At 36.4% G+C, this 26,746-nt stretch overlaps 1 protein-coding gene and 1 long non-coding RNA gene across 3 annotated transcripts; both read right to left on the reverse strand.

Moving 5' to 3' along the window:
- Positions 1-4,989: 4,989 nt before the first annotated feature.
- LOC149077285 (uncharacterized) lies at positions 4,990-10,786 on the reverse strand. Of its 2 annotated transcripts, none has more exons than XR_016193993.1 (4): positions 10,747-10,786; positions 7,993-8,046; positions 7,766-7,798; positions 4,990-5,420 (listed from the first exon to the last, which is right to left on the reverse strand). It is a non-coding gene; the product is annotated as an uncharacterized LOC149077285 (long non-coding RNA). The 2 variants fall into 2 exon arrangements; XR_016193994.1 differs by lacking the exon at positions 10,747-10,786 and adding an exon at positions 9,810-9,908.
- A 5,429-nt stretch (positions 10,787-16,215) lies between these two features.
- Positions 16,216-23,643, reverse strand: LOC149077286 (uncharacterized). Its single transcript, XM_089242776.1, has 6 exons — positions 23,436-23,643; positions 20,470-20,531; positions 20,232-20,324; positions 17,833-17,871; positions 17,682-17,708; positions 16,216-16,461 (listed from the first exon to the last, which is right to left on the reverse strand). The coding sequence occupies exons 1-6, from the start codon at positions 23,563-23,565 to the stop codon at positions 16,441-16,443; spliced, it is 372 nt and encodes a 123-aa protein (XP_089098902.1). The 5' UTR covers positions 23,566-23,643; the 3' UTR covers positions 16,216-16,440.
- Positions 23,644-26,746: the final 3,103 nt, after the last annotated feature.

A 26,746-nucleotide genomic window follows, 5' to 3' on the forward strand; every position in this document is an offset into this window, starting at 1 on the left:
TTAAAAAAAAACATGACAAATGCGAGAAATAAATATTCTTATTTGTAGTCGTATAATTATCGTATTATATTATAATTTCAATCGTTGATTTGAAGAATAATGGCTTCGTCGAAAATACGTGGAGAACCAGGACATTTTGGCAAAAAAAGTCGGGACAGCCAGAAAAACTTGAAAAAACCGAGACTGTCCCGACAAATATGGGACGTATGGTCAGCCGAGATGTTCTTCAATGGGAAGTTAAATGTTAAATCTGTATATGTTGAAAATGAATAAATTTGATCTGATTTGAATTGAAAGTTCCAACTGTGGAAAAAATTCCCGAATAACGTATAGACCTCAGATATGTCATTCATATTGCCAAGGGTTATGAAGATATTAAAATGCAAAAGATAAAAAAATCTGTGTGAGAAACTCGCGCGATGGAAGTAAAACTTCTAGGTTTGACATGATTAGCTTCTCCTCAAATGAATTTAATTTTAGTGTTATTTAAAATTAAATTTATACATAGAAATTTTAGATTTAATTAAATGCCGTAATCGTCCTGCAGTTAACCCCATGTGTGACAGATTTGTTCACTAAAAATTCCTGGAGATAATCGTGGTTGGCTCTGGATCGGGGAGTGGGGAGGCTTTTCATCGGGACTGAAGTCTAGTACAGGACTCTAATACAGGAGTGAAGAATAAGAAAAAAGTGAAGCGCCCTGGATGTACAACATTATGACAGAGCAGTCAATTATAATTGACTATTTCTATAGGAGCTAGCATTGTGACGTCAAAAAACTCCCACATTTGTCTCGGTGAACGTTTTATTTTGTGGAATCTACTGCAATTTGCAGTAATGCTTCGTTTCCCGTCATTGTAATTCCGTAATTTCAGCAGTATTTGGCAACTTTATTCACTTTTGGCGTTGTTCTTGGCGATAATTGGCGATGCCTCGTATTTTCCCGTATTTCTGTTGGGGAAATATGTTCATCCTAATAAAAATCCACCTTCAATTTATGCATGGATGCAGAAGTTCAAACTCACCGGAAATGTTAAGCATGTGAAAAATTACGGTCCAGCATCGGCATCAGAAGAAAGTGTCGCGCGAATCAGAGGCGCATTTCAGTCGAACATGAACGAGACAGACCCAAATGTAATGTTTGGTGCGGTCTTTTACACGACGCTGTAATTGAGACTTGGTGAGAAATCGAGAAATTCACATGCTCAACATTTCCTGTGTCTTTAAATTTCTGTATCCACGCAGGCATACTTGGTGAATTTCTGTGGCACATCTCAGGCGAAACTTTCTTTGCACGGTTTTCGGTGATTCCGTTTTCATACACATTGCTCTTTCTCCTGCGCCGTCGCCATTTTCGTTTCTTATTGCAGCTGCCGAGCAAATAACGCCGTATACCTCAGGCAATTGATACTAAAAATAACTGTTAGATTTCATTTTTTTGTCGCGTCATTTCGTCGCACTTTTGCATTGCTGTTATCGCGCACCGATGAATAAACTTTTTTTTTACTCTCGTTAAATCCGGGCGCTAACTTTCATAAGGAAAGTAATTAATATTTAATAAATCTGCACAAACGCTATGGCTACAGGCTATACTTGCTACGCAGATGGCGGAAAAAGATGAAGGGGGGTATGGGCCGCTGCTGCAGCGGATTCTGGGACCCCAATAGAAATGCCATCTCAATGTCACTTTTGCATTTCATTTCCCCTTTTTGCATTTTTATTATTAATTTGTAGAATAATAACGATCTTTCTCTCGGACACCCTATATATATATATATAGTAGGAACAAAAACTATGGTGGGAAAAATCTAGACATATGAAGATATAGAATGAAGAAATAGCTAAAATAGCTTTTTAAATTACAAAAGCGCTGGTGCTGCTCACTTGGTTATTCAAAAATAGACTTTGTTTTTCCATCGCCTCTTTCTTCAGAAATTTTTTCCTCTCATCGCCCACCGACTCAAGTGCACCCATAGGGTCCTTTCTGATACTCATAGCTTCTATCGTCCCCACTTATACCATTCCTGGGGGCGATATTACCCACTTTGGGAAACACTGGTGTAGACGGTGCATAATTTAAATTTAACAAATAAAATACTGTCTATATACAGTTCATGCATTTTTTTCCCAGTCCTCAATTTGTTTCTCCTATTAAATTTTTTTTTTTTTTTTGCCAGTTCTCAAGTTATTTCTCTCATTTATGTATTTTTTGCCGGTCAGCAAATTATTTTTCCTGTTTTTGTGAGTATTGCCGGTTCGAAAATTACCCCCCCCCCCCCTCTTTATGTATATTTTGCCGGTCCGCGATATTGTTCCTCCTATTTACTTATTTTTTGCCGGTCGGAATATTATTTCTTCTCTCTTCTTTATATATCTTTTGCCGGTTTTCATTCCTCTTCTTCAAGTTTCGTTGCCAGTCCGAAATATTTTCTTCTAATTACTCATTAATTTTTACCGGTCATAAATTATTTTGCATATTTGTGTATTTTTTTTAATGATTCTTGAATGTTTTCTCTTATTTATGTAGTTTCTGCTGGTCCCAAATTTTTCATCCTATTTATTTATTCATCCATTTTTCACTGGTCTGTGTATTATTTCTCCCATTTACGTAATTTATGATGGTTTGCATTCCACCCCCTTATTTATGTATCTTTTGCTGGTTTGTATTCGTCCTATTTATGTATTTTTTTGGTGGTCGGCAAGTTATCTGTATATATAAAATTTCCTAATGCCTATCGATGAGAGTTCTGCTTAGCGTATTTTGAGAAAGTTATTCCTCCTACTTACTTATTTTTCGCTGGTCCTAAATTTATTTCTCACATTCATTCTTTATTTTTTGCCGGTTCTCAAATTATTTCTTCTCCTCGTGTATTTTTTGCCGGTTTGTATCCCTTCTGTTTACGTATTTTGTTGACTGTCGGAATTTTTTTCTTCTCATTATTCATTTATTTTTTGCCGCTCCACAAACTATTTTTCATATTCGTGTATTTTAGTGTCCTCAAATTATTCCAAAACTATTAAACGTCTATTTATTTATTCATTTTTTGCTAGTCTATGAATTATTTCTCCTCTTTATGTATTTTTTTGCCGGTCAGCAAATTATTCCACTATTTACTTATTCCTAGCCGGTCCGAAATTTTTTGCTCCTATTTATACATTTATTTTTTGCAGGTTCTCAAATTACTTTTCCCCTTCAAGTATTTTTTGCCGGTTTGTATTCCTCCTATTTACGTATTTCTTTTTGCCGGTCTGAAATATTTTTCTTCTATTTATTCATTCATTTTTTGCTGCTCCGCAAACTATTTATTGTATTCGTGTATCTTTTATTCGGCCCTCAAATTATTTCTCCTGTATCTGAATTTTCTGCTGTTCCGAAATTTTTTATCCTATTTATTTTTTAATTTTTTGCCGGTCCTCAAATTAGGCCAATTTGCAATCGGTTTACACACCTGTTCCGATTATCGGAAAATTCATCAACAGCTGTTTGGCACAATTGTGTGAGTGACAGAGTTATTGAATAAGTGAGCGGGTGAGTGATGAATGAGAGAGGGATTATATGAATGACTGACCTAGTTGGTAAGAGAGTGACTAACATGGAAATTGTCTAAAGGTGTCGTCCTTAGAAAGTTTCAAAAAAATTACCCCAACAATTCTACTCATTTAAATATGCACAAAAATATAAAAATATCCAGCGGAATTACTGTAGGCCATTAAAAAAAAAGAATGCAAAGATTAATATTTTGAACGCCAATAGTGGCCAAGAATGAAATTAAAAATCCCCCAAAGTCTTGGAGCGACGTCATTAGAACTACACACCGGGCAAACGAGAAAGAAGTTTCTCATAGATATCGCCAAGAAGCGCGAGAGATGATAAGTAGCTAACTGTTGTCATATTTAATAATATTTTGTAGCTTTAATAATTCCATTCCGCAGCTAATTCTTTGTTTTTATGTGTTTATTTGTCATATTTTTGTTTAATTCACTGCAATTTGAAGTGACGCTTCATTTCCCCCGATTGACAACTCTGTGATTTTAGCATGAGTTGGTAACTTTGCTTTCTTTTGGCATAATTTTTGGCGACAATTGGCAATGTGCCGTATTTTCCCGTATTTCGAAGCCCAATTTCAAATATTTTTCTCGAGCAAATATGGTCAGTCTATTTATAGCTCAGTGTAAACCCTATCTAAAATACGATATTTTCAATATACCATTTGCATCCACAAAATGGTGCCGCATAGTTTCATGCCATAGGCAGCACCATCTAGTGGTAACGCTGTCTCAGAGCAAAACTCGCAGGAAACCGAGTGAATGTCTCAGCTGCGATTTTGAACATACATGCAGTATTTTAGTTCTGCCGCTGTGGTGGTCGAGTGGTCACAGTGACGGACCCGTGTTCAAACCCCACCGTCGCCATGGTGGTGGTCGGCTGAAGTTGGTTTTCTGTCGTTACCAATTTCGAGACACTCATGTGAGCCGATCTCCCCGTTAAAAAGTCTCGCCACAGAGAGCAACAGGCATACAATGATAAAATCTTCAATCATTACACTTCACTCACGGTTTGAAAAGTTGATAGCAGATGGCAGCACTACACATGACAAGCATTACACAGACACAAACTTTACGTTAGGTTCACAACATGGACAAGCACATTCCAACATTTACCAATTCGTTGGAAGTTCTGCAGAGGAATATGTACGAGGTGCATATCTGGTTTAGTAGAAGTATTTTAATTCTCCAGACAGTAGCGCCGTCTTTTAACGGAATTTGTAACTGATTTCGGCATTCTGTTTAAATTCAATGCACACAATCCGGGGTGAGACTTGTGCACGATATTGATTAGTTACAATACAAATTATGAACAACAGATCATTTGAAACAATTAATATTTGTGATCTCATTATTGTATTTACTCATGAATTTAAGCTAGAAGACAAACAAATTCATTCTTTAGAATTCACTATTCTTTTATTTAAAGAAAAAAGTCACGGAAGAAATAAAAATATCCAATCACAGTTTCCCAGAAGACAGTTCGAAACTTTTTCGACTTAGAAATTGCACAGATAGAGAGCGGATTATTTTTAATAACGAAAGAAAGTTTTTTTTGGAATAGTTATATTTTCCACCGACAGGTGTAGTAGTAGTCACGGAGCGGCTACTTCTCCCAAATGTATCAATTCCGGTTGTAAAACTTTCCATTATTGGAAAAATACTGTGAAACGCTTTGAACATTTCTGTGAAAAACAGCATCGGGCAAATTTTTTTCGATAATTTTAGAATTTTCATTTTTTCTTGTTACTTTTGGACCACCCTGTATATAATAATTTGAACTTCTTTCAATCAACCGATCTGGATCAGTTACTAATTTTTCGATATGTGCTTTTCCAACAGTCAGCACGTCTGAAAATCGATTTGCTGCAAGACTGAAATAAAAAGAATTAATTATCAAAAATGAATACTAAATTTGATCTTAAAAAAAGTTAAAATCGAAAAAAAATTATAAATTATTTGAACTTTCTAACACTTGAACAACTGAAGCATTCATTTTGACCGCGAAACTACTTTGACATGCGATTACATCCACATGATTTATCTCAGGTTGTTGAAATTTCATTACTTTTTCTTCTTGTTAGGGCTCTTAAATTCCTAAAATATAGATGTTCCAAGTTTCTTGGTTTAGTCACTATATTGGTGACCATATATGGCCATATTTGGTCCGCTGGCCAAGGGACTTGTGTGTTTCCCAAAGTGGGCAATATCGCCCCTTGGTGGGCGATGGAATGGTCCAAGGGGGCGAAAGAACCTACCGATTTAACATAGGATCCTATGGGTTTACTTCAGTTGGGGGCGATGAGAGGAAAAAAATTTCTGATGAAGGGGGCGATGGAACAAAAAGTTTGGGAGACTATGGTTTAGTGGGTAAAATGAAGTTCTACCTATATAATAGAACGACGGTAGTGGTCATTTTCACCGCAAAAAATATATTCAACTAATATGACAGCAAAACATGCTGAAACGGACAGGCTTCTTTTGCGAACATTAATACTGAAGGAGAGAGAACACAGATGTTCTACCATGGTGTTCTCTTCTCTGCTGTACTCATTTTGTATAATTCAAAGGTGCACTTTTAAAGAAGCTCGTCGTCGTACGTTATTCAATTCATTTAGCGTTTATATGGATCTTTGCGCTTTTATACTGCATTGCATTCGCTGGTACAATGTCACACGACGAAAGGAATCTTAATTTTTCACTTGGCCCCAGGACTCCAGGGCAGAGACGATTCTTGTCTTTTTTTTTTTGCTGTTTCTCGTTTCTTCACACTATAAATTCACTAATGAAAATCGCCGGGGCGTACAAAAGATCTCATCCTAGAAGCCCCTGTTGGATGATGTGGGGAGCCTTTATTTTGCCACATACTGCTCTTCGACTGAGCAAAAAGATTAATTCTACAGTTGGTGAGGAGAGAGAATCTAGGTCTTGAGTTCCCTGCAGACACACAAAACTGAAATCGCGGACAAACTAAATTTCTGCTAGAAATTGTGAAATTTTATCACTCTACTAATACGTGTCGTTGATAGAAATGAATTACCTTTTTGGTTTGATAATGCAATTGAATAATCGACGTACATCCGAACGTCGATTATTCAATTGTGTCGTTGATGTTTTCGAGAAAATGAATTCATTCAGTGCACACTGCGACCCGCATTGAAAAGTTGCCTTACGTATGTATTTCATATTGTTCAGGATTTGGCGGCTACTCCCGGTTTTTTTCATTCTGTACATGCAATTTCTCTTCGAAAATTTCTCAAAGTGAATATGAAGTGAAAATGAAGCCACGAATTGCAACAGCTCGAAAAATCATATTCAAACCTTTCTTAAAGTAACAAAATACGAGATTGGTCTTTCTCATAATAAAAAAAAAATGGCGCACGAAAACAAGGATTCATTGCAAAAATAAGTCAGAGACTGAATAGATAGGGTTTTCTAACACATTTTCGGCCACTCTTACAATTCGTCACTTACCAAATCGTAAAATTTTTGTTGTAAATGATGACTGGCGGTTTAAATAACATGTTGCCGAAGTTTCAAAAAAATTGGACATCAAGTTAGTGTGTTTTTCTTTGTAATTAACGTAAATTTTCAATAAGCCAACTTTCTAGTTAATGTAAATTAATTATCTTAGTTTAATCAAAATAATTAATAATTTTAATTTTGGAAAACGTCATATATCATGCAACAAAAAAAATTTGGGGGAAAATTATTATTTTTAATTTTTAAAAAATTTATGGTCTGTTTATGGCCAGGAAAAAAAATTCAGATAGAAAATCGGAATAAAATTTCTGAAAATTTCAATTTTTGAAAAATTATAAAACATCGAAACAATTTTTAAAAAACATTTTGACACTTATTAGACATTTTAGTTTTCAAAAAAAGTTCATTTCACACAAAAAATTTAAATGAAAAGTATTTGAAAAAAGTTTTTAAACAAAGCGTCCGCAAATTGGTGTCCGCAGTGAAAAAAATGGGTAAAGAAGTTTCAAGTGAAGAAAAATTATGCATGTTGATATTTTACTATTGCGGTCAAAATGACAGCTATCTGCTGTTCTAGGTAATTGGAAATTCCAATCGTTCGAGTGCAAACTAAGGCGATAGCAAATACAGTAGAAAAAAATGGCGTCTTTTTCCATTTTTAAAAACTCTTTCATTTAAGTATCTCTTAATAAATTTGTATGTTTTACACTAAAAGCTAAATTTTAATCATACTCACGTCCAATTTATTATACCATCCTGAAACATTTTCCTGGGAGATGAGAATCACAAAAAATAATTATTAGCATAATTTATAACACTTGAATGTTTTAGATTAAAAATAGGCTTGTTGTATGATTTTTTTAATTACTTTTAACATTTTAGTGTCATTCAATGAAGATGATATTCAATATTTTATTGTGAATAATAATTGAATTAAATATTTGATGCTAATGAATCACTTACCCCATATCGCGATTTTACTTTGTATCTTAAGCATGGCCAGATCTTTAAGTACAACTGAAAAATATAAATGGTATCTTTTTAATAAGGATAATAATACTTAGTTTCGCTTTATCTAAGCATTATCTTCGCCCAGCATCACAAACAGAGCGTTTTATGTGCAGAACTCCCAAATGCTCCAGAAATACTTCCATTAAATGATTAGCATAAAGTAATTTGAATGCGTTGTAGAACAATATCTCGTTTGGAGACCATACCTACAGAGGGACATAGACTTGGTTGAAGGGGTGCAGAGAAAAGCTACGCGCGTGTCCTTATTGGCACACGGGGCTTGAGAGTTATGAAGAGAGACTTCATTTTTTGAACATTGGATGAACGCAGGTGTCGAAGAGATATGATCGAAGTGTGGAAAATTTTCAATGGGATGGATAGGATGGACCATGAACTTTTAGTACACCGCCAATCGACTGCTTTTACAAGGGGACACCAGTATCGATTGGTGAAGGACAATGCAAGGCTATGGTGTCGCAGGGAATTTTTCTCTAATAGGGTTGTTAATAAATGGAATAGCTTACTCCCGGAGGTAGTAAATTGTAACACAACTGACACGTTTAAAAAGAAATACGATAAACATGTTGGGGTAAATCGAGAAGCTATGCATTCTTAGAATAAGACAACCATAAGTATTCTTTATGGGCATTGTATAATATTTCATCGTGTGTGTATATTGCCTGTGATTGCAGTTTTAATTGGATTGCTGTATTTTTGAAATATATGACATCCATATTTTTATGGGCATCTTTTTATCAGCCACCTCGTTGGGCATTTTGCCTGTTGTGGCGTTGTATTTGTATGTATTTGTAGTACAAACTAGAGCTGAAACATCGAAGAAGCTTGTAGAACATGTCTTGTTCAGCCTGCATTGAATGCATTGCTCACGAGAAGCAGGCTGAACATGTCTGCTTCAGTGGTTTAGTCAATGGGTTGAAAGAGCTTACATGAGCACTTGTGAGAGCTTACATTTACAATCATACGAATTGGTCTAATCTTCAATTTGCAAGGGAACTTATAGCTTTATCAACTACTGATACGGCAGTGTATGGTTTTGTCGGCAATCCGCGGGGTAACTTACGGTCTTTACGGAAATCCGTATGGTAATTGGTTTTACTGACAAATCACATGGCAGTATATGATATATCAGCAATCCCCATGTGGCAGTTTGTGTTTATTGGCACTTCGTGGGGTAATTTATCTTATTGGTGACAAACCACATTTCAGTTTATGATTTGTCGGCAATCCACGTGGCAGTTTGGGCTTTATTGGCAATCCACGTGGCAGTTTGGACTTTATTGGCAATCCGCTGGGCGCAATTTATAGTCTTACTAACATGGCAATTTGTGGTTTGTCATCAATCCACGTAGCAGTTTATGAAATTTTGGCAATCCAATTGGTAAGTTATGGTTTTAATATCCAATGGCAATCTTATGGCTTTTATCGGCAATTCGTGTGGTAACTTAGTCTTTATCGGCAATCCGCGTGATTACTTATGGTTTTACTGCCATGTTTTGCGGTAACTTATTACCCAATTAGCAATCTATACGGCAGTTTATGGTGATATCGGCAATTCACGTGATAACTTATGTTCTGACTGACAAACCACGTGGTGACGCATAGTTTTACTACTTCTACTACAACACCGCACATGCAACTCCTAAACATTCCTTTGATAAATTTATAATGAATTGGTGCATGCTGCATGTTCTTTCGTTTGGGAGAGAGAGAGTGAGAGCTCCTTCGTTTACACTAAACAATTTTTTTACCTCGTTATAATCATTAAACGTGAGCGCGCAGATATTTTTCATAGCATCTTCAATGGTCTTCGCCATGGCTATTTCCATCGCACAGCTCTCGGCAATTTTCAGCACCTACGTAAATAAATATGACAGCAGTTGAATACTATTTCTGAAAGCATTTGTAGGAAATATATTTTTTTCAATAGAATTTTTTTATTTTTTCAATTCATGCGAAATAATGAGGCAGTGAAAAATTTAATATAAGAGCTCCAATTCTCTGTAAGTTCCTCACAGTAATTTCTACGAGATGCATGTGCGGTATAATAGTAATTAGGTAAGCATTGGTCACCATGATCATACAGAATGGTATAATTCGCAAATTTGTGGTGTTAAAAGAAAAAGGTTTTTGCTGATTTGGCAACTGTAGAACGCGCGTGGCAAATGTGCGATATTTCCGCTTCCACTTCTATTCTCGGACTTAACGGGTTGCTCAGGTTAGAAGGTGTTCAATCTATGTAGTATATGCGGGAAAATTTCGTTCTTTGTCTATGTCATGACCAATGTTGAGCCACGTCACAAAGTTCCCAGACATCGCCAAGCATCACCTAGCCTGCTCTCTGAAGGAAGACTTTTTCCAAGCATGAGACAGGCTTGCATTCCCTCGCATCAAGTTAACTAAAACAAACATCACTGTTGCCGTAGCATACACGTTGGCAACTACGACGAAAATTACATCATTTTTGGGTGCAACGTTTTCACGGCATAACTCTCACCCTCTAACGGGGAAAATGTAACATCATATAGCTAATTAAACTTGAAAACTCTACAGTTTTCTTGAAACTGCAATGGGGGTTTGGTTGTAATGAAATCATTCAGGGTAGCATGGTGCTGTTGTAACATAATTCTTGTTTCATTTCTTCAATATAATAAAAATAAATTGAAATAAACAATTTAAAATACTCACTACTTTAGGAAGAAACTTCTTGCATTGATCGAATGCTTTTGATCTCACTGTAACAAAACAAAAATCACATGGTAATATTTGATTGCTATGTTCACACACACATGTGCAATATATACCGTCATGCCAGAAGCACGAATATGCATTGTCCTCGGGAAAAAAAAAGTATGAGGGAAATGACATTTGAATAATTAATTTACCAATTACTATGGAAGATATTTATCTAAACTGTTTTGTAACATGTGTTTCAATAGTTAATTATTTAATATCGTTTATAAATAAGGTATCAACCATTTGATTAAAACAAAAGATAAAATTTGTACATTCGTGCTTCTGGCATGACGGAGGACGATGATTTATGTTATACGACAAGTTATACTCACTGCAAATTAGACATTTGTACATGTAAACTGTATCGTAAGATGCTTTTTCGGGAAACACTGACGATGAAGGCACATAATTAAAAATAAGAGACCAAATCAAAAATGATGGTATTGATCTCATTTTTGTAACTCACAACTGACTGGTTTTTTTTTCGGAAAGGAAGTTAATGAAAACTTGTTCAGGAAATACGGTATGTCACTGAAAAGAATGATCGTTGTATTGCAACATTAATCAAATCTTCTTCGAGGATATCGAAGAAAATATAAGAACAGACTTTTGAAACAAAATGATAATCATCCGCACGTTTTAGTTCGAAATTATGCTATTGTGAAAGACACAGTGTAGTAGCATCGATCAATATACACCTGTCACAAACATCTACTTTTTTCCCAAGATGATTGGGTAAATTCCTAATTTATCCAAATAGATTGCTATTTTTTTATAGTATTGTATAATTACAAAGTTATTCTTAACTTCTGTCATGTATAGAATTTTATTCGTTTTAATTATTGACTGAAGATAAATACCACTTATTTTCCAATATCTAAATCATTTTTAGCAAATATCGTCTCTTATGACAAATCTTAGAAGGAAAGGGTTCTGATGTGACGTCTTCAAAAAATTGTGAAAAAATTTCCAGATTCAAATCTTTTAAATATGCATAAAAAATTTAAAAAAATGGATTAACTCTTTAACTCTTAAACCGTTAAAGAGTTAATATACAAATGCAAGGCCACAACAGGCAAAATGCCCAACGAGGTGGCTGAGAAAAAGATGTCCATAACAAATATGGATGCCATGTATTTTTCAAAAATACAGTAACCCAATTAAAACTGCAATCACAGACAATATACACACACGATGAAATATTATACAATGCCCATAAAGAATACTTTTGGTTGTCTTATTCTAAGAATGGATAGCTTCTCGATTTACCCCAACATGTTTATCGTATTTCTTTTTAAACGTGTCAGTTGTGTTACAATTTACTACCTCCGGGAGTAAGTTATTCCATTTATTAACAACCCTATTAGAGAAAAATTCCTTGCGACACCATAACCTTGCATTGTCCCTCACCAATCGATACTGGTGTCCCCTTGTAAAAGCAGTCGATTGGCGGTGTACTAAAAGTTCATGGTCCATCCAATGTAAACATATTAAAAAAATGAAGTCTCTCTTCAGACCAAGTCCATTTATACAGATTGTTAATTCCCATTCGCTAACCACCCCCCCACCCCATCATTTTCTGTTTTATGCAGTGTTACGCTTTTTTATGTTATATTTTTAGGTGGACGATGCAACAGGTCGATGTGGAGAGGTTCCAGAATAAGATTAGACTGGTCACTTGACCAGTTATTAGGATTTAATGCAATGATGATAGCGGTTCAGTATGTGTCACTGGATGAGGAGCGGACGTTTGGTACTTTTCTGTTCATGCTATGGAAGGGGAGTGCCGGATGGTGGCATCTTGGGCCGCCGGGGTTTTTTTGCTGGTCAATTTGCGTGGGTCGGAGATCCGGTGGCACGATGCCAGCCGGCGTTCAACCCGTGGTCTTGGTGGCTGGCGGGGCTTTACTTTTTTCCAGCATCACCCAGCCGTGAGGTGTGACCTACTTATATCCCACAAGGGACGGAACGTGGGGGGGCATGTTTGGTGTTTGCGTAGCTTAAGCCCGACAGGTGGACTTATAGATTACTTACGTAGAGAATTTTCCTTGGGACTCGGACTCTGATTTTGAACTCGGAAAATCTGTTTGAATGCGGAAGAATCACTTTTGAAAATGAAACCTAGCATTCTATTCTATTTTTTGACCACCGCCGAATAATGTTCAGAAAACCCAAGCCGCTCGTCAATGAGATTTCCCAAATAGGTGACCCTAGTTGCTACCGGGATGCATAATTCGCAAGTGCACGGCCATTCCGCGATTACACGATTTTTTTTCGTAATTTTTTCCATACAGCCAATCACGTTGCTTCGTCTCTACGGTAATTCGCTTTACTCTACGACAGCGGTTCTCAACCTTTTTTGACTCGCGGAGCCCTTTTAAGTAAAAAATTCTGTGGCGGAGCCTCGTTGGCCAATTTTTTTTTAATTATTCATCAAAGTTACTTTTTTATTTTTACTATTTATACTACTAATAATTAAAAATATTTTCAATTACTTTTTTAAATTTTACTATTTCTTTTTATTTTCCTCGAGCGGCCGCGGGGCCCCTGGAGAATGCACAAGAAGCTCCAAGGGCTCCGCGGAGCACCGGTTGAGAACCGCTGCTCTACGATATCTTCTTTTCGTATCGGATTGCCGAACCCCATCAGTATAAATAAGGGTAGATAATATTTCCACCGATGTTCCGCGAGACATTTCAAAATTATGCATTCGCGCGGTATTTTCAATGCAATATATAAACGATTTTAGTTTTTAAACCCACAAATTTTTACACTAAGAGCACAAAATGAAAAATTCAAACAGCTAAAGGCGGATCACGAATGAAATCTTTGCAAATTTTAGTAAATATTTCTCCAATTTATCAATGCATTTTTCGATAGCAAATTGATTAAAAATAAATAGAAAAATTATAGTATAAAAAATATATTATGCACGTTAATAGTAAACAGGTATAAAATATTTAAAAATCGGAACTTCGGAAAGGTACTAAAAGATAATTACAATGTTTAGAACATTATTGGCCCTAATTTTTTCTACATGCTTTTGTTATAATATTTAATTGATTTATTATATACTTGTATTTTAAGAGTCGGCAAAATATATTGTAAAATGTATTGCATCAGCAAAGAAAATTGAGAGGTTTAAATCCTTTTCGGGCGAGAAGTGGGGAAAAAAAATTGTTAACATCGCCGAGCTAGTTCGAACCTTGATCTTCAGATTCAGCCTGATGCGCTATGACTGCGGATACGTAAATTTCGCAAATAAAAAATTGTGAAATTTCTTTATATTATAGGCGGCATCGAAGAATCTCAAATGTGCTTCATTCGCAGCGTTGAGAAAATTGTATGATGAATCAAGCAATCCAAGTAAATATTGCCTTATATACTAACTTCCACACATTAAATGAGAATTTTTATGTCTTACTACTTTCTGAAAATTATTTCTAAAAACATGATGTTTTTGGCAATTCTCTACTTTAATTTCTCAAATTTTATCAATTTTCTTTGAATAAATATGCTAAATTATTTATTTGTTCATTTAAATTATTATTTTTGTAATTTGAAGTTGTGTGTTGTTTTTTCCTTTCTTCCTTGTTTTATTCTGCAGTTTCAGTTCAACTATAAGAGCTGTAGAAAAAATTATGTTTATAGTATAGTATAGTATAGAACCGAGCACGCCCAGGTTCTATCGCTTTTGCGATATAAGCTCATTGATCGTGAGATCGTGAGCGTGCGGAAAAAATGATGTTTATATTTCATCTTATTCAGATTTATATTAGTTTTTGTCCAGCTTCGCGAATAATTATTCTGTATTTATTTTTAAAATATTTTTCTGAACCATTCAGAATAAGAGAGGGGAAGATGTATTGCAAAGTTTTAAACTTTTTTAAAACCACCAGGCCACATTTGGTCCACGTGCCAAGGGTTTACCGTATATGGCTTAAATTGTGGATAGCAGTGAACTTCTCAAACAGAAATTTTTAGTTCTAAGCCTTCAGGTAGCATTGAAATTAACAGAAATTGATTTTAAATGTATGTATAGTAAGAACATTTGTGGTCCCAACACATTGCCTTGCTGGACAGATGCATGAATTTGCTTTGCGGAGGAATAAGTGTCTTGAATTTTTACTTGAAGTATCCGGGAAAGTTCATATCTATTAGTTTTGCCAGTAGAGTTGCGTAATCGCAGCGATCAAATGCCTTACGGTATTGTTTCGTCGGCGTTGATTAACTGTCAGACCAGACACGACCCGGGCTCTGTCCCTTCCGGGATGTGAGCTCTTTATCCGTGAAAACTGTCGATTAACTAGAGCAAGCCTTTTTTAATAACTACTGGAACATTCATTTTAATTAAATACAGTTATAAAATTATAAAAACGATTACATATTTTTAAGAAAAATGGAAAGGCGGATGAACGTGCTTTTAGAACCGCGTGGTCTGGCAGAGTGTTCAACTCCTAATGTTGCCAGATTCGTATCTTTTCTGCTTCCTCCTGGCACCACTGGATCTTTCTGCATTGGGTGTTTTTGGGATGCACTAGATTGTTGTGATCGCACTCACACACTCTCTATTTTCCCCATAGCGAAACCACAAACCACACGCTTTCACACATGAATACATTGGAAGAAACACGCATATGAGTTTCTTTTTTCCTCGCAGAAATTCTACAACGCATTTTTCTTGTATTGAGGTACGTACAAGATTGCACAACCTGATCACATTTCAGACAATAGGTGAAGTCACGTTTTTCAAAACGTACCAATGAGCGCCCTTGTTGGTTGTCAGGTGATCATACTCAACAAATCAGGAGAGTTTTAATCGTTATAGTGTTAGTACTAACCACGTTTTCCGGCAGAGAGTGATCAGGGTTTCATGGGGTAATTGCGTGTTAAAGTGTGAACACACACTCTCTCGGAAAACTGAAGATAAATCCTGACGATGTCTTCCAAGGTTACCTTAAACTCCAGGGCGAATCGCCAATGAAAGGTGATGTGGGTGAGTTGATCAAATTTCATTACTCATCATTATTTGACCTTTTACTGTATAAACCCTTGTGTGCTGTGAGAGTGTCCTTGTTCATTTATATTCTATATTGAGTTTTCTGTAATGTACCACGATTAGGGATGACCATGAATAAATTTAACTTAAAGTGATAGTGAAATATTTAGTATCCTAAAAGTGATAGTGAAATATTATTTTCTCAATGTTCTTCCAATATTTCAGTGCCATATATTTCGCGTGTAATTCTACGATAAAGCTATGAAAGTGCGTAACGTAGAGCACTGATATTTTTAATATTATTAATATGATATTCGTGATAAGAGCGCTACAGATACACCGCATGAGTTTCAACTGCATTACGAGATCGTAGTAAATGAGAAAAAATTACGGAAACTCTCAAAGACACACACACGCAAAACTGAATATTAAATCTCGTCGAAATATAATTTTTACTAATATCCAAGTTTTTTTTACAAGTCAGTACAGATAAAAATTTCGGCTTCAAATTCGAATCATTTGGCATTGATGAAATTCGAGTAGGATCCAAAGAAAAAAAATATTGTTTGTCATTCAATTGGTGTCGATTTCGATAAATTCGTAGACTGAATCGATATAAAATAGTTTTCATCCAATTCTGCTGCTGTTTATTCGTCGTTCAAACATGACTGGAAAAAAAGTTAATGAAATTCAGTTACTAAACTGCCAAGAAATTCACTGACATATTCAATGTTATTTTATCTACAGGGTAGTGATAAAAATAACTTTACTTACGATCCCCTAGAGGCAGCAAGAATCAAGGAATTTGTATGGAATTCGAGAATTCTCAAGGATGTGAAAAGAAAAACGTGAAACCCTTGCTCGTGCGGTTACGACACAACGAGAAAATTTAAAAAATTCGTACGGCAACACCCACTTTTACGCATTGTCAAATAAACAGCGTTTTATGAAAACATAGATGGTGTTGGAACGGTCCGTGTATGATCATAAATGCGGGCACACAAGCAATGAGTTGGCACAAGACGCAGACAAAGATCTCACCAAGGGGTTACTGCGCTAGACGCTCGGTCGGGTGATTTCTTCAAATCTGCGGAAGTCTGACCAAGCGTCTAGCACACTAAGGGACCGTTCAAGTATTACGTAATCAAATTTTTACCCATTTCTGACCCCCCCCCCTTGTCAGCAAAATTTCGTCATCAGCTCTGCCCCTCTGAATCCTAACTCGTATTTTCATAAAGGGTGGTAGATGACGTAAGCATTATCCAAACCGTCATCAAAAGTCAGCAAATCGGAAACCCCCCCCTCCCCCAACGATGATGACGTAATACTTGAACGGCCCCTAACCCCTTGGTGAGATTTTCTTCCTTTGTCTGCGTCCTACGCTCGCAGGACTTATGCTGCTACAGGTACCGTTCCAACTCCATTTATGCTTTTGATACGCTGATCATTTTGCAATGCATAGAAATGGGTGTTGCCGTTCGAATTTTTCGAAATTTTTTTCGTTGTGGCCGTAGCAAGGGTTCCTCTTCCCCCCCCCCCCATCGTCAAGCGCATTCTCTTAAAAACATGTATATTTCGAATTCCATCCAAACTCGCGGATTTAATATAATAACAAGTTTTTTTATCACCACCCTGTGTTATCATGGTTTAGAAATTTGTTGCTGACTGTGGCATCATATTCAAAAACTGATACACTCTACCAGGTCCATCTAAAACAACAAAAAGACTTTTCATTTCTCGAAGAGAATTTCTTACATTAAAAGAAAAACGAGGAAAAGTAAGGATTTTAAACAATCTCTCATACGTTGGGAACCACACCGTGTGATTAATGGAAATATAAGTGTACTTATATGGAAAAGGAAAGAAACAAAAAAAACTTCATATTCACCTTGAGATTCTCCTTACACTTACAAGGCTAAAAGAAGAACAAACAAGAGAAAATAATTACCAATTTAAATAATAAGTACGTTAATCGATAAAAAGTCATCTGTAACTTAAACCCAAATAAAATCAAAAACTTGAAATTGAATAATTCTTACCTCCCATGGTGTTCCTTTCGCTTCAAGTCGCTTCGCCAACTACCGTGGATGGAAATATGAAATTGAATAATATTATTAAATAATGTTTAAGCTAACATCTCTCATATAATGTATAATTATGCAGAGTTTATAATTAGACTGTCCTAGAGCCTGAATTGTATGTGCTAAAAAGTGGGAAAAATGTGCACTAAAATCGCTGAAATATGAACCAAAAAACGCTGAGAGAAACATGTACTAAAAGTAAAGATAAATCTGTATTTAAAGATGCCGAAAAACTTCATAAAAATTGATAAAACATGCATTCAAAAATGCCGAAATATGTATTCAAAAATGCCCAAATACACTAAAATACAAACGTTTAAAAATACAGAAATATGCACAAAGAAAAAAACATGTATTAAAAATCTTCAATATGCCCTAAAATGCGTATACTGTAACATTCAAAAACATAAGTATAGTAAAATTAAAAAAATATGTACTTGAAAATGCTTGTTTTACCCTGAAGAGAGAAAATATGCGCAAAAAAAATAAATAAAAACCATGCATTTAAAAATGCGGAAATATGACTTGGAAAAGAAAAATACGCACAAAAATGGAAAAAAAATGCACATTAAAAACACTGAAATATGGCCTAAGAGGAAAAGAAAATATACCGTAAAACGAAAAAATATATACGCGAAATGAAGAAAACGTGCATTTAGGAATGAAAAATATGCATTTAAAAATGCCTAAAAAATATTCCCTAAAATGAGTGATACTCATTTTAGTGCAATATATATTTTCTTGAAAACATTAAAGAAATGTGATTAAACTTTAAGAATAAAAAGATAACAATAATTTCGTAAAAACATTAGTGCAATGCGATTAATGCGAAATAAATGCTGAATATATATCAAATGAAATCACCGTCGAATCCCATTGACGGCACAGTGATGGTCGACTAAAGTTGGTTTTCCGCGGTTTTTAAACTTCAAGGAGCGAATGCGAGCCGGTAGCCTCATTTAAAAAAGTCTCTCCGCAGTGAGCAGGTGAACCTTCAGCACGATACTTACATAACATAAAAATTTAAACATTTGTCATTTACACTTAAAAATATGGAAAGCAGATGGCGGCACCAGCAACACGAAATGAGCATATCTCATTAGAAATTCTGCAGAAGAATGTCTACGAGGTTCATGTGCGGTTAAGCAGATCTCCCCAACTGTATCAAACATAACAAAGTTTTATTAACTTCTTATACATATTAATATATTAGAAGTATTAATAATTATAAATATTTTTAATGATGCCACGGATTTCTTTGAAAGGAAATGTGGTAAGGTCGATTTTAAATCTCGTAGGTGATTGGTTATATATACAATTTTTTCAATAAAACTGAAAAACTTTACGTTTGCGAATATCGGAATAGGTATGGTATTTATGTTGATTCATCTCGTAGTTTTGGATACTGTAGTTTTGATATACTGATTGGGATGCGAGATGTGTATGTGTGTATACGCATGGAATGTTTAAGGATCTATTACCCCAGGCCACCACATCATTTAATAAGATCTGTAGTGTTTAAAGGGAAATAAATAACAAATGAAAATTAATTTGAATTCTAATTTGGCCTGTAAAAGATAAATGCATGCCCAAAAAATCTTCAAATTAAAAAAAAAAAACTCTGTATGTTTTATAAATATTGTAATTTGAATATTATACCAAGGGTGCACACCCCCTAAGTCTGCGGGCCAGATATACTGTATTTCATCCACTCGCGACCAGAAACTTATACGTATTGGCCGACTAGTTGACCTGTATACTACTGGGCATTTTTGTAATTTGGCTCGTCCTAACTTTTGTTTTATAAACAAATGTCCCATTTTTTCCACTTACTTTCAACAAGGGAAATATGAATTTTTGAAATCGAAAATTATAATTCTTTTCATGACTTATTAATTATATGATGATCATTATAACACTACTATATAATTAAAAATGATCATATACATAAATATACTTATTCATCTCACGTATTTGTGAATCGATTTTTATGCGTTTGTTTTTCTTTGGTGAATTATGCATTTTTACTCATTTCAAAAATTTGCAGTACCCCTCCAATTAACTTGGCTACAATTTGCAGCGTCACTTGTCTTTGAGAGTTCTTTTTATTTCACTGATATCGACATCTATAATTCTATTTGACAATTTTTTTGGAGGTTTCCCGTATTTTTACGAAGGAAATGTGGTCAGCTTAGGTATTTATCGTGTTGCGTAAATCGATTCTTTTCTACCGGAACAGCTTTCGCGGATCCCTTGGAGGGCCGCATTTGGCTCGTGGGCCGGAGTATGTGCACCCCTGTATTACAGAACATAAACGATGCATTTTTCATTATTTATCTTCAGAAATGATAACTAACCTCTGTCGTGACAGAGGGGTCGTTACACAGATATTTCCAAGTTTCATCATTCCACGAATCCTGCTCCAGTATTTCCAGGAATATTTGTTTTATCTGTAAAAAGAAAAACCTCAGTAACTTATAACGTATTTCTATTTGCGGAATTTATCAAAGGCCATCATAATGTAGTTTCATTTAGAAAGATATCCATATAAGCAATAAATAAAATGATATATATACAAGTTTATATGTCACATACTTCTGGCTCCATCTTTTCTTCAACACATTTTCTGCTCTCCGAATGCACTTCTTCTTCAGGATCTATAAATAGATTTATCGTTATAGTGAACAACAGCAAAATTTCAAATCAATTTTTTTTTAATTTTAAAATTACAGTCAAGAAATATTTTTCAGTGGTATGAAAATTTTAATATTATAAAATGCAGCCTTTTCTGATTTCTTTGATACCATGACAACTCGGATTTCCAATTTTTATTTTTACAACCAGTTTCAAACGCATGACATGATACAACGATAACAGTATTTTTTCCCCGTGAGGAACAACGATTGCATAACTAACATGAATTAGATTACAGTACTCTAATTATAAATGTAACATAATATGCAGCAAAATAACATCAATATACAGGGCGCATAGTTAACAGAGAGTACGGCATTTTACTATCGAACCGTTGATCCTAGAGGTGTACAGTACTTTTACTTTATTTAGTAAGTGCCAGAAGGCATATAAAGCATTTAAATTGGATAAAAACATACAAACCGATAAAAACATATAAATACAAATACAACGCCACAACAGGCAAAATGCCTAACGAAGTGGCTGAGAAAAAGATAAATAAAATATTTATATACATGATAAAACATTATAAAATGCTCATAAAGAATACTTCTGGTCGTCTCATTCTAAGTATGGATAGCTTCTCGATTTACGCCAACGTGTTTATCGTATTTCTTTTTAAACGTGCCAATTTTGTTACAATTTACTACCTCCGGGGGTAAGCTATTCCATTTATTAACAACCCAAATAGAGAAAAATTCTCTGCGACACCATAACCGTGCATTGTCTCTTACCAATCGATACTGGTGTCCCCTTTTAAAAACATTAGATTGACGGTGTACTAATATAGTTCATAGTCCATTCTATCCATCCCGTTGAAAATTTTGAACTCTTCGATCATATCTCCCTGACACCTACGCTCATCTAATGTAAACATATTCAAAAACATGAAGTATATCTTCATAACTCAAGCCCATCATCATTAGGACTATAATATCCAAATAGAAATATGTCTGTAACTGGCAATGAAAATTCCCCCCAGCTCCTTCAGTCTTGTGATATTATTAATTAAAGTAATTGATAAATATCGATAATTCCTACTTACACATTTATAGTTCATTGGACCTGAATTTGTACACGTATCCTGTCTTTCTTTTCATGTTCTATTTTCAGATTCGGGCCTATGAAAAACCCTTCCAACAGAGGAAAAGATGAGAGGAGTTGGTCTCTCTCTCTCTCTCTCTCTCTCAGGGCCGTCATTTCAACTTTTTCCGGGAGGGGGGGGGGTTGGCAAAGCACATGGACTCAATGTATGTATATATATATATATATTTGTATATATATGTACCATTTTTAGAGTATTTTCGAAAGCCCCCCCCCCCTCAAATGACGGGCCTGGAGTTGGTGTTGTAGGTCAGCTGATGGTCGGGGGCAGAGTACGGTGATGAAGGCGGATGGATCGGGATGCTTTCGTTGGTCTCTTGCGGGCGATCCACCAGGGCTCTTTGGCGGGGGAGGGGGGTGATTGCCGCGAGTCGGAGGCGATGGGGTCCCAGGCGGGGTTGTGTCCTGTGGCTCGCGGGCCGGGGATGCCTGCCGGGCGCGGACATCAAGGGAGTTTTTCCAGCATGGCCCAGCCAGTAGGTAATCTGCTTCAAAGCGAGAGCCATGTTTAGTGTTAGTGTTTGTAGTCTAGTCCTTTGCGTGGGTCGGAGGTCCGGTGGCGCAATGACGGCCGGCGTTTTCTGGCGGGACCTTTTCTTTTTTTTCCAACATGGCCCAGCCGTAAGGTAGCCTGCTTATATCCCATAAGGGACAGAGCGGGGGTCACATGTTTGGCGTTTGCATAACTCAAGCCTCGTGTGCCAATAAGGACACGTATAGCTCTTCTCTGCACCCTTCAACCAAGTCAATGTCCCTCTGTAGGCATGACCTCCAAAACCTTACAGCATACTCCAGTCCAGGACGAACTAAGCCTCGAAAATGGGGAAGAATGACTTTAGGAGAATGCGAAGAGACCTTTTTGAAAATGAAACCAAGCATTCTATTCGATTTTTTGACCACCGCCGAACAATGTTCAGAAAACCTAAGCCGCTCGTCAGCTCGTCAATGAGAATTCCCAAATCGGTGACCCTAGTTGCATCCGGGATAGTGACACCATTCAACTCGTCAGAGAACCGTGTGTTATTCGAACCAAAATGAGCGGCCATGCACTTGTCAACGTTTAACGTCATCCTCCATTCTTTTGCCCATTCTGCAATTCTGTTTAAGTTGGTCTGGAGAAACTCCCTATCACTTTGATTCCCGATTACCCGCATTAACTTCACGTCATCTGCGAATCTGCTAGCAATCCAATTGATACCCTGATCGAGTTTATCTATAAAAAGTGAACTAAGTGTGGGGCCAAGGACACTTCCTTGAGGAACTCCACTTGTGACGCCTGTCCAACCAGAGAATTCCCCGTTCACCATAAATCGTTGCGACCTATCTCTAAAACAAGACATAAACAAGACATAAAATTTAGAAGGGGAAACATTTTGTAAATGGAGCAAGGTTATTCTCAATACAAATCTACAATTTCAGAAAGATCTACATAAAAAATTTAGCATATAAACCAACAATAACCGACATCGAGTTGAACGATAGGCTACTTCAAAAGTTCGTCAAAGCTGGCAAAAATGTCCAAAATGGACAAAAAACTGTCGGGCTACAATGGTTCGTGGGCATCAACAAAGATTTTAGGGATGTTTACTTCGGTTACCCTGGTTCCTAAATAATGCATTTCAAACATGTTCATCCCTTTACAATGGTTTATCACTTCTCTTATGCTCATAGTGTATGGGGGGAAACCCGGGCAGCGCTGGTTATTTCTCCTATTGCAATATAAAACGGTTAAAAACAATCATAAAAAAAAAAGTCACACTTACTACATATAGTCTTCTCCATATAATCTTTCATCTCCGAGGCACAATTGGCATCGTCTTCACTGAGCTGCGAGACAACTGCAGCAGAAAAGAAGCACAACACCACGATCAAGTGACCGATTCCAACGTTCATGGTGATCAAATTATGACTGAGATCACGACTGTTAGTAACGATAACCACAGAAAGACGGTATTATTTATACTTCTCTGGTTACTCGTCAAATATAAAACGGCTCTTTTATGCTCACGATTCAGAAATTTTACAATAACAGAAATGAATAAATACAGAAGGAGGGAAGACGAGGTACCCAATCATCGTGTCTATAAATCTTTTATAACCATTACATCGTTTGACCTTCAATCGCATCATAAAGTTTTACATTATTCTTTAAGTGATAGTTGCTATTATATTTTTTAATTTATCCATCTATACGACCATGTCAATTATTACAACATGAGGAAATTACGCCTTATTCTTCTTACATGGATACCTATAATCAAAACTGGAAACAAAACGGTTACTTACAAAGTACATCAAGGTTGCAAATGCGAAAGGACGGCCGCCGAACAATTGCAGTGAATACGAAGGAAAAAAAGGATGTATTTATGTCAGTGGGAATATATAGGCTTGAATAGTTCGGATTTTGTTTCTATTAATGGCATATGAAAAGGCTTTATGATACCTGAAAGGGAGAGTATATGTTACGAAATATGTATGCCGATGACGTATCAGAAATTGTTATTTCATGGCCAAAGTTTTATTGCTTTCCAGGTGTTATTATTATTATAGAAGTGGAAAAAAATCCCTCAAATTGAATAAACGGAAGATATTTTGGTGATTATAATTTATCAAAAAATATTTGTTAGATTATATTGCTTTGAATATGAAACCCGAATACTAATAAGGTATTGAAGGCGATACACTCTCATATGGTGTGCCTACTGCTACATACGTACAGTATTAGAATCTTCCGTGCCTATTAAAATGAACGTACGTACCCGTAAAAATGCATCGCAGATTCTGCACACCTGAAAAGTCGCGAAGAGTTTGAGTACTCCCTCATATTTTGAAAAGCTTGCGTTCACCCAAAAACTTGAGAGACACTTGTACTCCCAAAAACTCGAGAGACACTTGTACTCCCAAAAACTCGAGAGACACTTGTACTCCCAGAAACTCGAGAGACACTTGTACTCCCAGAAACTCGAGAGAAGCTTGCATTCCTCTGAAACTCGAGAGAAGCTTGCATTCCCGTGAAACTCGAGAGAGAGAAGCTTGCGTACTCCCAGAAAATTGAAAGAGAGAAGCTTGCATACCCTCAGGAACTCGAGAGAGAAGGTTGTACTCTCAGAAACTCGAGAGAGAAGGGTGTACTCTCACAGAAACTCGAGAGAGAAGGGTGTACTCTCACAGAAACTCGAGAGAGAAGGGTGTACTCTCAGAAACTCGAGAGGAGCTTGCACTCCCCAAAATTCAAAAGATAGAGAAGCTTGTGTACTCCCAGAAACTTGAGAGAGAGAAGCTTGCGTACTCCCAAAAACTCGAGAGAGAAGGATGTACTCTCACAGAAACTCGAGAGAGAAGGGTGTACTCTCAGAAAATCGAGAGGAGCTTGCACTCCCCAAAATTCAAAAGATAGAGAAGCTTGTGTACTCCCAGAAACTTGAGAGAGAGAAGTTTGCGTACTCCGAAAAACTTGAGAAAGAGGCTTGAATCCCCAAAAACTTGAGAAAGTGGCTTTAACCCCAGAAACTTGTGATAAGCTTGTACTCTCAGAAACTCGAGTGAAGCTTGTACTCTCAGAAACTCGAGTGAAGCTTGTACTCTCAGAAACTCGAGTGAAGCTTGTACTCTCAGAAACTCGAGTGAAGCTTGTACTCTCAGAAACTCGAGTGAAGCTTGTACTCTCAGAAACTCGAGTGAAGCTTGTACTCTCAGAAACTCGAGTGAAGCTTGTATTCATAGACATTTTCAAAAGCTTGTATATTTCCAGAAATTCGCGAAGGCTTACGTACTACGAGAAATTCTTGAGAAGCTTACGTACTACGAGACATTCTGGAGAAGCTTACGTACTACGAGACATTCTGGAGGAGCTAGCGCACTCCCTTGAATTTGTGAGAAGCTTGTACTCACAGAAACTTGTGAGAAGCTTGTACTCACAGAAACTTGTGAGAAGCTTGTACTCACAGAAACTTGTGAGAAGCTTGTACTCACAGAAACTTGTGAGAAGCTTGTACTCACAGAAACTTGTGAGAAGCTTGTACTCACAGAAACTTGTGAGAAGCTTGTACTCACAGAAACTTGTGAGAAGCTTGTACTCACAGAAACTTGTGAGAAGTTTGACTCCCAGACATTTTGAGAAGCTTTTACTCAAAGAACTCGCTACAAGCTGGTATTCACAGACAAAGAACTCGCTACAAGCTGGTTCACAGATATTTTGAGAAGCTTGTACTCCAAGAAAATCACGAGAAGCTTCTGTACTCCCAAAAAAAGTGAAAACGCGTTTTCTGAGAAGCTTCTGTACTCCCAAAAAAAGTGAAAACGCGTTTTCTGAGAAGCTTCTGTACTCCCAAAAAAAGTGAAAACGCGTTTTCTGAGAAGTTTTTGAGTACTCTCTCAGAAATTTGTAAAAGCTTAAGTACTCCCGAATATTCTTGAGAAGCCTTCGTACTACAAGAAATTCATGAGACGCCAGTGTACTCCAGGAAATTCGAGAAAGCTTATGTACCCGCAGAAACTTGTAAGAAGCTTGCACCCCCAGATAAAGCTTTCAATATAAAACGCTTCATATTTCTTTGAATATGAAACCTGAATGCCAAAAACTTATTGAAGGCGATTCACTCTCATGTGTGTGTGTGTGGCGTGGCTACTTTTGTTTTTCTTTCTTTCAAACTGAGCGCAACTCAGCTCTATCGCCATCTATGGGCAATTTGCAACCTAGGAAGTGTAAGTGTGTGTACCAAAACGTATTATTAATACGTCTTGGTGTGTACCTAACAGTCTGAGTGCGTACCTAGTGTTGTGTCTGATTTTTCAGTACTACCATCTATAAAGTGTATATCTCTATACTGCCATCTATATCTATCTGCTGCTGCAAATGCACAGTATTAGAATTTTTCGTGGCTATTAAAATGAATGTACGTACCTGTAAAAAAATGCATCGCAGTTGTGTATACTGCACACCTGAAAATTCGCGAAGAGTTTCCGTACTTCCGCGTATTTTGAGAAGCTTGCGTTCCCCCAGAAACTCGAAAGAAGCTAGTAATCACAGAAACTCGAGTGAAGTTTGTATTCATAGGCATTTTCAAAAGCTTGT

The sequence above is a fragment of the Pholcus phalangioides genome, unplaced genomic scaffold, assembly GCF_987345545.1.
Source record: "Pholcus phalangioides strain wild (caught in Gottingen) unplaced genomic scaffold, Ppha-v1.0 ptg000015l_1, whole genome shotgun sequence".
Taxonomy (NCBI): domain Eukaryota; kingdom Metazoa; phylum Arthropoda; class Arachnida; order Araneae; family Pholcidae; genus Pholcus; species Pholcus phalangioides.